Below are 17,463 nucleotides of genomic sequence, written 5' to 3' on the forward strand. Positions count from 1 at the left end.
TGCAAGCACAGCCAGCCATGGGTAAATACACATATGTATATATGTGGATATACAAGTATATATGTAATACCCATGTATATATATATATAACATACATGTATATCATGGCCAGCCTTCAGCTGGAGGCTCCTTCCTTACCGTTAGATGGCATCAAACAGGAACGTGGGCTGTCAGCCCGCTGCTTGGTAGCAAAGACAGGTGCTCCAAATGAAATGGCCTCCATCTCCCTGGGCTTCTTCTGAAACCGGTTTTGAGAAGTGAATTTAAAAGAAATTAAGGACTAGATACTCAATTCTTGGCTATGAATATTTATGGCAATATTGGACTTGCAAATGTAAGATAATTTAAATGTCAAAACCGGTGTAAAGTCTTTCCTTTGGAGGATAAGTCAGAGAAAATTAATCTTGATTACAAGTCATAACATAGGGAAATTAGCATCTTAGGGCATCAGTGATAAACACTTCTGTACTATCCTCTTTATAAGCCATGTACTTTACGAAGATAAGAATTAATTTTAATAAAAAAATCACCCCTTAATTAACCAGTTAGGTAATTAACAGGGAAATCCTGGTTGCATGCATGACACTGTGATTATTTCATCGTGCTAAACCGCCTCCTCTTCTGCAAGGACTCTGCCTCCACAGCTGTTTGGAGAGGAGAAGTTTCTACCTGAGACTGACTCTTCTTGTGTCTGGGAGACCTGCCTTAGGGATAAACGTAGTGATTTTTACAATGAGTTTCTTGTGCTTAAAAAAGGAAATGATTTTAGTTAATGCATAGCAAAGGTCAGTGTAAGCAGCATCTCTGCAAGCGGAGGATGCTGCTGCCGTCAGCCTTTGCAGCCAAGCTCAGACCCTTGAACAGGACCAAGGGCTTGCAGGGACTTTCCCTGTCTGCAGGGATTTTGCTCCTGCTTCTTGCACTGCTAAAGTCAGGGTGTCAGAGCTAGTTTCCGCTCCAGCTCCTATGTCAGCATTTTTAGCCATTCCTCCACAGACCTTAGGGGTTTTGAGAGAGGCAATTCTGAAAAACAGCCCTCCTGTGAACTGGCTGCAAATTGCCATGCAGGAGGCTGAAATGCCATGGAAAAATAGAGATTTTTCTAACCTGTAATCAGAATCTGAATGCAAGGAATAGCAACGTATGTGTTTGCAGGCAGCCAAGCCCTGTACAGGATCCAAGGAGTCCATTCACCCGGCACCTCACACTTGCCTCACCCATCGGACTTTTAGCCCATCTCCAATGCTGGCCACAGCCAGCTGATTTGGGGCAAGGTCTGAAGAAATTTAGAACAGAAAAGAAAGCAGCTCACAGGCAAAACATCTTCCTCGTGCCAGTCACCTGGGGGCTGGATTAAACCTCAAAGCAGAGGTTACATGAAGTCTGTGTTCAGGACTGACTCCTCAGCAGCCACACCAGAAACACATCTGACACTTGGCCTGTCGGTCTCATTTGCAGTCTTATCCTCTGGCAATTAGTTCCATGTGTTCATTTTGCACTTTACTTAAAAAAAAAAAAAAAAAAATTAGAAAAACAATCAATTCTGAGAAATGGACATGCACCAGGACTTGTCTTTGTTGTGGTTTACATAGAGCACCATGACCTGGGCATGTTCTGCCTTGGGATCGTTTCCTGAAGCACTGTGTGGATTTGGGGTTATTGTGGCCTTGTGGCTGTCCACTTAGGTTTGGCACCTGCAGCTCCAAAACCCTGCTGGGGTAAACTGGAACCTCATCTGTTCACCACAGGGGCTTTAATTAGCCAACAGAGGTGCTGGCACCAGGCAAGGATGGCTCATATCTGCTCTCCTCTCCAGCCACATTAGGTTTGCAATTGCTCTCTCTGCTACCACCTTCCTTGCTCCCCACTGAGCCATGGGGTACTTCCATTCTCCCTCTGCTATTCCCATATTTACCCGCTGGTTTATTTACCCCCGGGGTTTCCTGAGGTGGGAGGGCAGCACTCTGAAACCAGCAGATCCTCTGAGATCCTGGGAGACGTCAGGTCCCCCTGCAGCTCCTCGCCTTGTCTCATCGCCCTGGCAAAATGGCTTTTCTCCAAAGACGGGGCCCCTCCTCAGGGTGACACCTGTAATTCTACAGTAAGGGCAGCAGAGTGCATAGTGTTACTGTAAAAATACCAAGTGGGGCCTTTTAAGTAGTCTGGAAGGCTGTGTGTGAGTAAACACCCCAGTGTCCCTCTGGCAGCTCACGTTTTTCCATGCAATGCTGCTTCAAGACCCCAGGTACCATTGCCACAGCAGCCCTGAGCACCCCCTGCTGCACAGGTAGACCCATCTCAGCCAGATTTAATGCACCTACTTGTGGAAGGAGGGATCGTGCGGGTGGAGACACCCAAGATGACCATGTCCAGTTGGGGATCTCTCACAAGTGCTCTTTTCCTTGAAAGCCTGGCTGTGGCAGTGCGGAGCTAGCCAAGGCATCGCTCCCCATGGTCTCTTGTGCCCAGCACAGGAGTTGGGCCAAGCCTTGTGTCCACCCTGAGTGACCTGTCCAAAACTTCAGGCATGGAAACTGCTGGCTGATATGCCAATGCATGGCGGTGCTCGGTTCTCCAGCCTCCTTCGAAAAAATATAGCTCTGAGCATCTCCAGTTTCTGCTTTCGTTTTTGTCCCTTCCTGCCTTTAACTGAGCCGTTTGTGTCTCATCCTTCCAACACAGAAAAAAAAAAGGAGAAAAAAAAAAAAAAAGTGACATACACATTGAATGAGAGTGAATAGGGTTTTTCGCACCCAATGGACAGATTTCTTCCTCTTCCTCCTCCAGCACTTCACATCCTCAGCTCTCTCTCTCTTGCTGTAAATATCCTCAGCAATGGACAGACCCTACAAGTGCCCTGAGGAGCACGCAGAGCTGTGCAGAAACCACCAGCCACGCTCAGACTGCACAAGCTGGGCTAAGAAAGCACCAACAGATTATTAAAGGGCCTTCCCAGAGCAAGAAGCTGTCCAGGACAGAGGCTGGAAGTCCTCATGAAGCTACAATCTGCTATTCTGGGCCAAGAGGAGGACTGAGAGCCACCAGGGCCACCAGTGAAGGGGACAAGGCTTCCTCCTGGTTCCTATTCCCCCCAGAACAGCCCCTGGATTCCCAGATTTGAGCACAGTGACTGCAATGCACATGGACAAACTCCGTGCTGGTCCACTCGTTCAGCAAGCTCTGCACATAGCCGAGAAGAAATGCACCTTATTTCAGCTGCTCCCAAAGTCAGCGGGAAGAGACTTGAAAAAATGGACTGTAACATAACAACATAATGAGACGTCTGGTGATGAAGGCTGCCCGACAAAGGCAGACGTGCCAACGTCCCCCCCTGCACGCCAGGAACCGGGAACCGAGTCGCTCCCAGCTCCCAGCGCACTCCTATTTCTGGCCTGCTGGCATTCAGCTTCTGATCTGGGGGAGGAAATGTAATTAATGGAGGGCACACAGCTAGAGTGTGACAAAGGAAGACAAATCTGGCGGTGTGTTATATTTATGCCTTGCCCACAGCCAGAGTGGAAAAAAAAAAAAAAAAAAAAAAGTATTTGGCCAGCATAAAAGGTGCTCTGTGAAATACAAATGCTCTTTCCTCCTTCAAAAATAGAAACTGCTGAGAAATGACTGAAATCTTCTCAGGTTCAGTAAGATCCTAAAAGCCCTGAGCCCTTCTTGATCAGTCCCATGACCATAAATCAGTGAAATAAGCCTGCAAACAGCACTGTGCTTCTTGATGTGCCTTGGTCGTGCTGTTCGAGCGCAGCAGAGGGAGATAATTTCGGTCTCCCTCAAGACACTACCTGGTCGATGTCTTTTTTTGGTAGCTCATCCAATCCCCCTGATTAAGAGATGCAGAGCCGGCTCCCTGGGAGCAGCAGGGAGAGATTCAGGAGAGCTGTGTCCTCACTCGGTGCCACTCGACCGTGCTCGGTTTGGAGAGGTCAGCTACAGCCCCGCGGCAGCGCATCGTGGAGGGGAGATGGAGATCTCTCCAGCCCTCTTCAATGCCTGACGAGAAGAGGGACAGGTACTGCCTCCTGGGAAGGACTGCCATGGAAATAGGGACTTGAAGAGGGTCTTATGGCATTAGCGTAGTCAAGAGACAGCCCGGTGCTGTGCTGGGTGTAATGATTGAAGCGCAGCCTGAGGAATTGGTTTCTCTGCAGGTGCTTGCTGGTGGGCAGTGGGATCTGTGGTAGTTTCATGGGTTTTCTGGGCTTCTGTCTGGAAACCATCTCTGACGGGGCAAAACCACGAAGCTGCTGGCAGAAACACTGCAAAATCACAGCCATTCCTCAAGCACCATCTCAAAATCCCCTGGCCTTGCATCTCTTCACAGCCAAAGCCCCCGTGGTGCTTAGCCCAGTACCCACCTCATCCTCCTGCACCTTCCTCAACCTCAGTGCCTCCAGGCCTGGCCAGCTTCCTTCCCTGACCACCCTCTCCCAAAACCTTCAGAAATTAAGTAATTCCTTCGACACAAACCCTTTCTGCTGGAAAGGCTTCACGGGAAGTTTTGCCATTACAGCAACGCTAAAACTCACATGGCTCAATGCTGTCACTGTACAAAAACCTGCTTTTTATGTGGATTGGGTGTTGGTTTCTGCCCCCGGCTGGGGACACTCCTTCTGACCACAATTAATTTCTGGAAACTGGAAAAAATAAAGACAGAAGATCTGGGCTGCCACGGCTTAATAACGCAACTTGGGCAGAACTGCGGCATTTTCTCAGTATGCTGAGGAATGTTCCAAACTTCAGCTTTAAAGTTCAGACCCCCAGAGAGGTTGTTAGATTTTAATTGCTACCTTAATCAACATTTATTAGTGCTAACCAAAGCTCCTCGTGGATTTAAAATTCAACCCATTTGTCAACTATTAATTATTTTAAGCAGACAAGCTGTTATTTCACCGGCTATATTAAATGTGACTTCTCAGCATATGTGAAATATTACAAATAGCTGCAGAAATTTTGATCCCAAATCATAATTCAACAGATAAACTATTCTCTGCCATGATCTCACTTGTCTCTCAGGCACCTATAATATCTCTTGCCCTTCTCTACCTCCTTCTCACCCAGCAGAAAGTACAAAACCCGAAGCAGGTCCCATGTGTTTCAGGAGCAGAATGATTTGTTCTTTCCATTTCATTTCAAATTAGCTCTCCTTTGAATCCTTCTGCAGCCCGTGTGCCTCATGCATCAGGCTGAAGGTTTTAGAGTGCAGGTTCTGCCTCAAATCTTCAGCATCGTCCTGGGGGTCGGAGCTGATTTATTAATTGCCTTTCGCTCTCGCTGTCCCTGAGGATGCCTGTTTGCCTGCAGCCTGGCTCGTTTCATCCAGCCAGCACCCCCAGGTCTCTGCTTCACCCCCAGCACCCCTTTGGCACAGCTCCGACAGCCATCAGGGGAGCAGAGCAGACCCACGATCCATCTCCCATGCATTGCCAAGAGAGTGTGGGAAGAAAGAAAGAAGTCACCACTCGATTTAACTCTTTACCGATCTTCACAGCTAGAAATCTTTGCCTCCTACATGCACTCCCATGCTTGTGCCTTTTGCTTACTCCTGAAACCCCAAACTCTTTGCTAGAAATTCCCAAGCTGGCCTGGTCCCTTTAAGCGATTTAATACACACGTAGGCAAAAGCCTACAAAATCAATCCATTTTGATTATCACGGCCGAAATGACTCAATATTACCAAATGACAGAAGAAGAAAAGTTGGGGGATAATCGACTGTCACCGCGGTTTGCTTCTTTCTGACATGCTCTGCGAGAGAATATCCAAGTATAATAGTCTCATTCATTACAACAACATCCCAAGCGTGAACCGAAGAAGTGCAGAATAACAAGCAGATATCAGAGCAGCATGGCTCGCAAGAACAGCTGCCGTGCTTTATTTACATGGTGATAAACCACCGAGGCACAGGAGTAGTCTGAAACGGTTTCTTCTGCACCCACCCCAGGCAGCAAACCCCGCGCAGCAGAAGCAGGAGCATCGGAGGCATTGAGAGCTTGCAGTTGTGTCTAAAAGCATAGGAAAGAGGATGATTTTTTTTTTGGTTTTGACAAGGATATCATCAACTACCCTCAATGGGGAGCAGCAGCCCGCACCAGGGAAGCACCAAGCCATGGAGACACTTCCCATGGATGAATGTCCCCAAAAGGAGCCCCCGCTGGGTGTGCACTGCAGACAGGCAGGAGGATGAAGCAAAATAACTGCAAAAAACCTGGGTTAGGATTACACAGATGTCAGGAGCATGAACATTAAGATATTTAGAGGGCTGACAAGCAGCAGAGCTGGAGGAAAGGAAATACTTTGTGACAGGTGTTGGGCAATATCCCTTTGGCGGAAGCAAGGAGGAACCCAAATACTGACAGACACTGAGAACTGAAACCCAACTGCACGAGTAAATTATTTAAAGCATATTTCCAACCTGTCATTTGAAGCTAAACTATTACTTCCCCTTCAGTAGAATATAGCTGGTGAGGAGGGTGAGGGGGAAGGAGTAACAGAGCCCTGCACATTCAAAGGGAAAATCGAAAACATTATTCACTGAGCTTTTGTTCAACCAAAAATATTGCCCTAAATAGTGTCATGGATAACTAGATCTCAGAAGCAAAGCCGAGGCCAGTAAACATTCTGACAGCAGACAAATTGACTTCATTCTTGTTTGCAAGCAAAACCGAGTAAATTTAATTAATTTACCTTGTAGCACAATGTACCCAATTGCTGGAAACTAAGAAGGCAGATTTCCTGAAGGAGGAATAATAGAATCAGAGCATCACTCAGGTTGGAAAAGACCTCTAAGATCATCGAGTCCAACACGAAGGAGACAGGATTTGAATCTTTGAGGTTAAGGATGATGTGATGGAGGATCAGTAGTGCTGCTCTGGCACTTCTTCCTCCCTGCATCACCAGGAACAGGGAGGCAGGAGTCATCCTGGACCAAAACCCCAACATTTTAGCTACCACACATCCCCCAGGTCAGTAGCAGGAGACTCCAGATTAAATGAGGTGAGATGTACAAGTGCCCCAAACCTATTTTCACCATCAAGTGTAATCCCAGTGAGGTGGGCTTTTTAGTTGCTTGCCTTTTTTTTTTTTTTTAATAATTGTTTTACTCTCTCATTTTTCTAAAGAAACATTCTTCAGTTTTATGGAGACGTGAAGCTGAGTATCCATGAGGCACCACAAGGCATTCTGCATCACGCCATGACAAACCTTAAAGTTTTCCCATTTGCCCAGTTCTCTCGCACATTATTTCCAGGATTTCCTGAATTTCACAGCTTTTCTCTACCTTCGGGAGCTAGAATCAGAAGAGCCATTCAAGTCTGAGACCAGTGGCCTTAAGATCAGGAGAGGAGGAAGTTTTCTCGTATGAATATTTATAATGAAGAAACTATTCTGACATTTAGCAAGGTAATGAGGAGCTCCGAGGTCCCCAGGGAGTTTGATGCTTAGGTATTACCCTTGTGTACAATTAGGAATAATACGCCTTATATCAAACATGAATCATACCTTTTTGCTATTACCTATGATAACTCTGAAAATAACTTGGGCCACAAGATTCTAAGTATGCATAGAAATGAGGTTAAATGATCTCATCTGGTACCCAGTCGAGCTCAGGAATGCCACCATTATTCAGTGCTCTGACATCTTTGCTATCCCATCATAAGCAGGAGACACATTTAAGTTGTTCTGCATCAGATGCTGTTTTTTATGAACAACTGATTTCTCCATGGAGAGAGATTTATGAATGGGAAAGCTGGGGGAATGTTTTTGCCATAGAGATATGATGGATTTTTTGCCAGTATGCAATTTATTTCCATCTGTTCTGTCTCTGATTAACTCCTGCGGAGTGTGTGATTAACTTAACTCCTCAAGATCATTAGCTGCTCTGCATTCCCGTTATAGTTCATCAGCGCAGGACCACACACAGGCTTAAAAATGTTACACTGATTATTCTTAATGTCCAAATCCACGCTGGCTGGTCATTCTTTCGTGATGTCCCTGGGTCTAAAGAGAGAAGGCATGTTACCAGGAAAACATCACTATCCGGAGCAAGCCCAAAATGCTAATGACAATGAAGTTCAGGTGGATCGAGGTTCAGTACAGCCCGAAAACTGTGCATGCTGCCACAGTTGGCCTTGCAGTAACAGGCATTTTCTTCTGATCTTAAATATCTACCAATATAAAACCTACAACAAGTTAATAGAAGCAAGCAGCCCCAGCTCATCTGCAAGGCTTTTGTCTGAGCTGTCTTTCGAGTGGTTTCCTCTTGTGAACAGAATAAGGCCAGTAATGGATGTATCCATAACAGAGACTCACGTGTCCTTGCCATGCAATTAATTAACCATCAGTCTCATTGATATTAGCGGGTGCAGAGCAATAGCAACATAGGGACAGGACTTGGTCCCTTACTTGGCAGCATCAATCAGATCCATCTCAGCACGCCACCACGGCTACTTCATTGCTGCACCAGAAACAAAATGTGTCTCTGTGAGTTAAGAGATTAATGTGCAACATCAAACTTCTGCTCAAGCTCCTTCTTAGAACCCCAAACCTACAAACACGTGCTTTGGCACCTGGCCTTGCTCCTATCTACCCATTATTTGTGTTTCCACGCCAGGATGAGCTCTCCTGAGATAAGGACGAGGGGCCCCACATCACAGTACAAGTCCCCACGGGTGTTAGGCACCCACTCAAGCTCTTCCAATTCCTTATTCTCTCACTTCTGTACTCTTTTAGGCTTCCTCTTTAGTCCGTAGATTTAACTTAGATATGTATCGAATGAATGATCCAAAAGAGGGAAGATCAGAAAGACTTTGTACTGGATAGTATGCTCTGAACCAAGCCAAACTGAAACTACTAAAATGCCTCAACGTTTTCCAGAAGAGCAGAAAGCCTTCCTAGCAGCCTTCCTTCCTAGGAAATCCTTCCTAGGCTGCTTTTCAGTTTCCCCATTCCTCCCTGTGCCAGGCACTGGCTACGAAAGCAGTTGTTGCTCTCTTTCCTCACCTACAAATACGATCTCTCCTGCCCCGTTGCATCTAAGGAATGGCATTTAGCTGATAACTGCTAAGTGCTTGGCATGGACGTTTGGAAAGCTATGCAAAGATGGGGTTTAATTAGGTGGTAATTTACTTCCTGAGGAGAAAAAAAACAAACAAACAAACAAAAAAACAACTTTGGGTATTTCATCAGATACATCCTGTGAACATCAAACACGAGTGCCAATGCCAAGCGTTCCTTGTGGCGTGCCAGCAGCGTGTGCGCTTCCCTGCCCTGCTTTGTCTGCCACCGGTTGCATGCCCAGGAATGTGGCAGTGTGCTTATTAACAGCAGGAATTATCCACTGGGTCGTTAAAAAAAAATGCTAATTCCAGCCACCGGGTGCGAAAACTGGTAATTTTGTCGAGGACGTGTAGTCAAATAGGATTTTTTGGCAGCCAAATGTTGATGTAGCAGGATGTGCTTTTCTGATTGGCATATGCTAACAGTACTACCTCCCCAGCCAGGGGGAGGATAATTTACTTTTCATTTCCATTGGAAATGAGGTGAACCAGAATGTGGTAGATTGTTAAAACCCAGCTATGTGGTTTAATTGATTTGCTCAAAAGCACGACACCCTGCGTCCTCAGCCCTCTCCATCATCACTTCCAGGAAACCAGCAAGGACAAATCTCCTGAGTTGCTTTCCAGCTCCTTTGGGGTCTCCAAAACCATGCACTGACAGGCCATGGAAGCAGCCAGTATTCGGCACGCTGGTAACTCAGCCAGCTGGATTTGCTGGCAGCAGAGGTGACCTGGAGCTGGAGCAGAGCCTTCATTTTGGGTTTCCTCGGATGGGATAAGTAGGTCCTGCTCACAGAACTCGCCATTGATTTTATGCACCTTGAAAGTAAATGTCAGTAATGTCACAGAAATAGAGGAAATAGAAAGTGACTCTGCAAAGCCTTCTCCTCACTGGCAATAGCAGCTTTGAGCTCCCTTATGATGCTTCTGGGGAAAAGATGCTTCAAGTGTGGGGCTGCCGGTAAGGAGATTCTGTCGCTGTGCTTATTAGAGGGAAAAAATCATAGGAGTTTAACTGAAACCCCAAAACTGCTCAGTGTGTTTATTGGAAGATGTGATCCCTTAGGGAAAGATTCTGTCCTAGGTGCAAGAAGCCTTAATATTAAATTAATTAAGATTGCTTTGGCACAATAATATAGGAAAGGACACACTGAGGGGTGGAACTGGTCCCTGTGTTGCACCCTCAGGGATGCTGCTTGGGGCGGCTTCCAGCGAGGCACACTTGGGGTTCCTTTTGCTTTGGGTGAGGCACAGAACCAGCTGCACCTTCAGTCTGCATCTATATAAAATGTGTGTAATAGATGTAATGCTTCCCCTCCAGATATATGAAGGGTAAAGTCAGGAGACTGGGATAAAACTTCCTTCCGAAGGGGCCTGGGGAACCGTGCTCCTCCAGGAGCCACCCTGCAGCACAAGCTGAACGATCCTTCCCAGAACTTCTGGCTTACAGGGCTCGTTTCAGCCCTCTGGGGAGCCACCAGGCCAAGTTACGTGTCCATCTTCCCCATCAGCGTGGCGAACGCTGCTGGCTGCTTCCAGCAGTAACCCAGGGAAACGGCGGGGCCGAGTAACGCGAGGGACGGCTCGGCAGGAGCAGAGCACGTCAGCACGAAGCTCCGCAGGGCCGAGGGAGCCGTTTTCTGGACAAAAGGTTTAGAAAGAGGCACAAATGCCAGCGGTTCTTCTTTTGTTTCACTCGATTTCACCAGTCCCTTCCCCTGTGCCTCTCCCACGCGCTCGTCTGGGAGGCCCCAAGCTCGCATCCTGCCGAGTTCTGCGCTCTGCTGCTCAGCTATCAGCGCAAATCGGGTTGTGTTGAGCTGACCAGGAGAGGCTGCTAGCTGCATTTTTCCCCTCCAGAAGTGTGATTTCATTTCCCTAAATTTCCATTGGTCTTCTCACAAGCTGATGGAGCCCCATCCCCAGACACGCTCCCTCTGCGGTGTCCTCACCTAACTGCAGTGCTTCGTGCTTTGGCTGGGATTAAAATCTATGAAAACAGAGGGCTAAGAGAAAGCCAGGATGGAAAGTGTGCTGCCATTGGGCCCCCAGGAGACAAAAGGCATGTTTTTATGGGTCCAGCATCTGGGCAGAGGTTTCTGCTGGGGTTTCACCCTCCGCTGGCATCCGCGGCGTCCCCGTTTTGCAGAGCGCATCCAGAGAAGAGAGGTTGGGGTCAGTGTAGGGCAGCCTTGCCCAGGGCCAAATTCTGCTGCCTGTGAGGCTCATGGAAATTGGGAATTCAGCACCTTTGGTGGCCATGTTACAAGCTGGGCTTTCTTAACCATAGGAGAGTTTTGGTACAAACCAAGACAGGACAGAAATCTTTAAATAAATCCTTTCATAGAATGTATGCAATGTATGAGACAGCTTCTCAAGCTTTAAAAAGACTTCCCAACACAATTAGGGAATGAATCAAGACTTTAAAGAAAACTCAGAAAAGACTTTTCAGGTTCTGCATAATTATATTAGGCAAGAGTAATTTTTAACTTGGATGATGCTATTGAGTGAAATCCAATGAGCTCTGAATCCCAGGTGACAGCATGAAGCATTTCCTTTCGCTTATTTGCAAAATGGTAGGACAGAAGGACGCTCAGCAGCTGAAGCAGCACAAAAAGCAGTGGGACCACAGGGCTTTCATCGTAGTCGAAAAAATATATATTCTATATATAATATAGAATTTCATAGCTTTTTTTTGGGTGAGCCTGAGCAAAGTCTCTTCACCTGTGTGCCCCAGCTCAGCACAGCTGAGGCTAAATTGTGAAGGTTAAATAAATAAAGCTGGTCCTTGACAAGCACACTACTCTGAGTGAAAGCCTGTCATCTTGTGCCAGCTGAGAACTTGGTCCCTACCGCTTAATGATCTTTCTCAGCATCTTGAAGCAACTCCAGAAGATAACTTCTTTGTATACAGGAGGCTGTGAGACATGTTAGGTTTTAGAAGACAACACAAGCTTAGAAAAGTGTCATCTATTTAACAACAGAGACCGTTAACAGCTTGCAGCGGTGGGGTATATCTAGGAATTTCCTTGGGAAATTGTCCACAGAGGAGCTCTGTTATTGTTACAAGCATAAACCAAGAGACGATGTTCTCACAATGTGGGCTGCTAGAGACAAAACCCAGCTGGTACTTCTACTGCATGCATCGAGCTCTGCAGCACAAGGCTGTACAGAGACTTGAGCTAACTAAAGAAAACTTTGGCAGCAGCAACCTTGCCTGCCCTCACCAAAAGAGGAGCTGCATCTTGCTTAAATTTATGGACAAAGAAACTGAAGTGCTTCTGATTGCAGTGCACCTGCTACGCACATGATTACGTGCTTCTTATTTCTTTGTTTTAGGGATCCTCTGTTGCATTCTGGGTTGTTGTTTGTTAGGTTTTAGTTTGATTTGATTTTTGTTCATTCTTCATTTTTCCATTCATCTCTGGTATTTCTGAATCCCTCCAAGGCAAAGAGAATGTATATCCGAACAAGATATCGGGTATACAGCACGTGCCTGGACACCATGGTGATCATGCTGTGTGTGGTGGTGGAGAGGGGACATCTCCATTTGAGATGTTGGTAGATGAGGCTTTCCTGGGTTTGGGGCTGCAGAGGGACATGGGGTTGGCTCAGGGTGCAAGGTTGCTTCTGTATTTTAAAGCACTGAGCTTCAGGAGATAGGTCTATCTGGGTGGAAGAAGTTAGCATGCCTCATAACCCCACCACAGGGCAAAGTTCCCTATTACTTTTTGTAGTTTTGTCCTTTTGTTGGTGTTTCCTTGCTTTTAATAAAATTGCTTCCATGGCAATTTGCAGCATGCAGTTCAATTCTTGTTAATATTTTGAAATTTTAAACTTTGAGAGGCTTTTGATCTGTCACATACTCATCTCAGGGATGTGCTGTGCCTCCTCCTGAACCGCTGAAGAGCAAGGACGAGCCCTGCAGGTGCCGAGCGAATCTTTTTCCCCAGGCTGCTGCTTGTTAAACTCGGCTCCAGCAGGTTCCTCGGCAGTGCAGGAGGCCCTCACAAAGGCTTCCTGCTTTTATTTGACACGAACAGCGACTTCCACTTGATTCAATCACGGCTTAATTTGATCCTCCATTTAATTTTATCAAAACTGCAGTAATCAAATAATTTGTACCAAAACCATTATAACTTCCACTTGTTTATTCTGATCAATTTTAATTCGTTAAGGCACAAGGGCTATTGGATAATTTGATTACTGGATAAGGAAAAGCTGTCATTAAATCTACAAGGGAAGGCCAGAGCACAAACTGAAAGTTAAAAACATCCCAAGTAGAGCTCATAATAAAGAAAAAAAATAAGAAAATAACATGCTGTTATTTAGAAGTCATGCTACGCACAATGAAAGCTAAGAAGCATCCTACTGCTTGCAAGATAGGAAGATAACAGCACGTTTTGGTCATGACATTTGTGGCAATGAACTACACTGAAAAGGGGAAGGAAATGTAATTGGGTGCGTGTGAATTTGACTTTCATGAGCATTGACCCACCTGAATGAACGTATGTCAGTGGAGACTGAGCTTTCCCTGTGCTCAATAAGTCTCTAAAACCAAAGGCAGCAGAGTAAGAGGAAGGAAAAGATCTCCACTGCAGGCTGTTCCTCTGCTGCTGTGAGAAATGAAGCACAATCCGCTTCACTGACCATTCCTCCTGCCTGACCGTGCCACGTCTCTCTCCTGCAGGTCAACACTTTCATCTCCTTCGTGTTCCCCATGGTCGTCATTTCTGTGCTCAACACCATCATCGCCAACCAGCTCCTGGTCATGTTCAAGCAGGCAGCCCAGGAGAACCAGGTGTGCACCATCGGCGGGCAGCAGACGATGCTCAGCATGTCCATGGAGCCCGGCCGCGTGCAAGCCCTGAAGCACGGCGTCAGGGTCCTGCGTAAGTAGCAACACATTTTGGCACTGAACTTGTCTGTGTAAATCTGATCTGAAGGTGAATAGGTAGAAATTGGTAAATGCTTTCATCCGAAACATCTTAAATGGAAAGTAACTTTTTTTTTTTTTAATCCAAATTGCTTCCAACAAATGCTTTGACGTTTGCCGTAATTGTCCAGTCCTCATCTCAAAGCCTCACATTCTGGAAATTGTATTTGTTTCTTCTCTTGGTCTCTTTCTTCTTCATCTATTTCTTGCTTAGACACTAAGAGTCTTCTAGGGAATTTTATCCTCTATTTCCCTTTATTTTCTTTTTCTCCCAGAGACAGTTTTCTGAGTCCTAATCTTCCCTTAAAGCATACAAAAATTCATTATAGAGAAAGCAAGCTAGGGATTTAAGTAGCGTTTAATTCATTGTGCTCAATGAAGGAGAAGTTGAGAAATGAAAATTGCAAATTTAAGGAAAAATATACTTTGTGTTCTGTGAGACAGAAACAACTTGGTATTACCAATTTCTGCTCCTCCTTCTGTCACTGGGCAGCTCCAGCTCGAACATCTCCCTTTCAGCTGGTGCTGGCCTGGGGCTCTGAGTGTGATGGGGGAACTCATGCAGATTTAAAACCAAAGATATTTCGTGGGGTTGGGTTTCAACAGATCAGCCCGAGTGGCCACAAGGCACAGGATGGGCAGCTCCACTGGTGCTGCCCATGGTCACTTACGGCTGCAGATCCCACTCGGTGGCCCCACGCTGCTGGGGGTTCCTTCCCCTGCTCCCCAGGCAAAAGCTCCTGCTCCGAAGAAGTTCTCTGCTTCACCAGAGGGTACAGAAAATCAGTTTTGCCCTGAAGATACACACACAGAAATGAGTTTCTCACAAACCTTCACAGCTTTGATTCAGATTTCCATTTCTGTCTTCCTGACAGAAAAAAAAAATAATAATAATTGATCAAATCAGATTGTTTTTCCTCTTCAGAACGCTGACTTCCAATTCCGAAGTGAAACAATGTTAAAATGTCACCATTTCTGTTGATTTGATAGCAAAACATTTTTCACACAATCCTTGCCTGAGGCAAGGCAGTGACGGGCAACGGCTCTGTCGGCGGCGGCAGAGAATTCCCCCGTCCCTGTGCTGCACGTAACCAGGGTCAAGCAAATCTGCGCTGGTGCTCGGTGTCTTACAGCAGCAGACTGTACATCATCATCATTCCCCCGTGCCTTCCTGGGGGCTGCACGTCACCTTTTTGTGAGCTGTGTTTTTTCTGCTCTCACCAAACTCAGCAATCAATGTTTTGCAAACTCTGACCCAGCCATACACGATATCACAATAAAGATGTTTTCTCTGTCCTAAGCCAAATTTGCATGCAGCAGAGGGAAAAAAAAAAGAGAGAAGAGAAGAGAAGAGAAGAGAAGAGAAGAGAAGAGAAGAGAAGAGAAGAGAAGAGAAGAGAAGAGAAGAGAAGAGAAGAGAAGAGAAGAGAAGAGAAGAGAAGAGAAGAGAAGAGAAGAGAAGAGAAGAGAAGAGAAGAGAAGAGAAGAGAAGAGAAGAGAAGAGAAGAGAAGAGAAGAGAAGAGAAGAGAAGAGAAGGAAAAAGGAACTTCCTCTTATATGAATGTTATTAAATTTTGCAGAGCTTTGAGGGCTGGGTATCTAAATATATTTCGGATGAATTCCTATGCCCTGTTATTGAAAATGCCTTTCTCCATATTTCACATGCAATAAAGGGTTCACCTTTGCACTTGTAATTACTGCAGTGTTTCAAACAACATTTATAGCTGTGAGCACAAATGGCCATTTATGAACTGCTTGGATGAGCACTCGTAACTTTGCAGAGAGACGAGGCACAATCATCATCTCTCTGCAAGAAGGCAGAAAGAGCTTCAATATTTGTTTATTCTTCCAGACAGCCACAATTAGAGTCATCACAAATAATCTTTTTCTTCTGCATTTGTTTGCGGATATGTAAAGCTACAGAACAGACCTGCTCGCACACACAGACTCTCGGAGGAAGAGCTTTTGAAGGAATTCAAAAGCAAAACTGGCCCAGCATTTCAATGATTCTGTCAGCAGCAACTTAAGACTTGAATATATGGCTTTATTCCTTTCTTTTTTTCTGCAGAGCTCAGGTTCAGACAAAGGTTAAATGAAAGATCCTGCACCCAGGAATTGAGCTGTGCTGTGAAATACTGGATGCCTTAATTAAATAAGCTGAGGAAAAGACCAAAGAATCTGGTAGCTTTATCGTCTGACAGATGATAAAGCAAAAGCTGTTCAAAAATAGCACGCTAAGATATCTAATAAAATACACCAGGTCTGGATTTACACTCGGAGAGCCCTCATGAGCATGAAATGGTTTTTGCTAGCTGAAAGCTTTCCGACCAGCAGTTCTCATTGCAAGGCTCTTGGTGGCTGCAGTGCTTTGGCCCCAGTTTCCATAAGGAAAGAAATCCTGGCTCTAGAGAAGCCACCAAAAACCCCCATTAGATTTTCCTCCAGATTTTTCCAGCTCTTTTTCCCAAGGGATGCATCCCATGCAGCGCGCTGTGCGTGTGCCACAGGCAATCCACTGGGTACACCACGGCTTCAAACACCACGCCTGTCGAGAAAAGGAGTCAGAACCCCAGAAAACATCAGATCCTATTAGGCTAAGGGGTTTCCTCTCCTGCATCTTGCTTTAGGACCAAGGCTCAGTGCTCCCAGGACAGGGCTGTGCTTCCCTGCCCTCCTCTTGTGCTCCTGCCTCCTGCTGGCAAGTGAGCATCTGCCTTTTCTCACCTCTGCTCCAACAGCTCACACCTGACTCTCTCCTTTCAGTGTTGTACACTTATCTAACATCAAGAAGGGAGACTTGTTGTGGATAATAACAGAGAGACCTACATCTTCGGCTGTCATTCCCCGGGCACTGCTTGGTGGTGGTGGGAGAGCACCTTGTTTCCTCCTTGGCACTGAAAACCAGCCCTTCTTGCTCTTAATGATAAGCTTGATTTCTTCTTCTCCAGGCCAATTTTTGCTTTTGTTATGTATTGCAAAAACTTAGAGAAGTCTGCAGAAGTGAGGGCTTTGGTCCTGAAGGTCTGCATTGATGTGGCAATGGGTCAGAGGCGGCACTGTAGGGTGCTGGGCAGCGATGCGCAGACATTGTGTGCATCTTTGTGGTCCCCTCCCTGCAGGGAGGGCAGAGCAGCTGCTTGTGCCCTTTCTGGACTGAGGAAGAAGCAGCAAATAAATCCATTGTCAGTTTTGCCTGTGTCTCACCACATCACGCAAAAAGGCTCTTTTTATCCAGCAAGTGTTGCTTTGTTTCATTTTTCAGATGCACTTGACTACTGGAGGTGCTTGATTCACATTTACTTTTGTCACCTCTTCCTCACAACTTTCTTTTTTTTTTTTTTTTTTTTTTTTTTTAAACATCTGAGCTGTCTGAAAAGCAGCAAAACCAAACACGGGGACACATGATTTATCCTGGCCTCCATGGCATCCAAAACCATCTACCCAGACTGGACAAGTTTAT

The 17,463-nt window shown here is 45.9% G+C and overlaps 1 protein-coding gene across 1 annotated transcript in view; it reads left to right on the forward strand.

Moving 5' to 3' along the window:
- NTSR1 (neurotensin receptor 1) overlaps positions 1-17,463 on the forward strand; it is a gene marked incomplete at both ends in the record, with an annotated part of 45,983 nt that overhangs the window by 20,008 nt on the left and 8,512 nt on the right. Inside the window, one exon of the mRNA XM_084296380.1 lies at positions 13,757-13,958. Coding sequence (XP_084152506.1) covers positions 13,757-13,958 — 202 coding nt within the window. The remainder of the gene's footprint in view (positions 1-13,756; positions 13,959-17,463) is intronic.

The sequence above is a fragment of the Netta rufina genome (assembly GCF_964035555.1).
Source record: "Netta rufina genome assembly, chromosome: 16".
Taxonomy (NCBI): domain Eukaryota; kingdom Metazoa; phylum Chordata; class Aves; order Anseriformes; family Anatidae; genus Netta; species Netta rufina.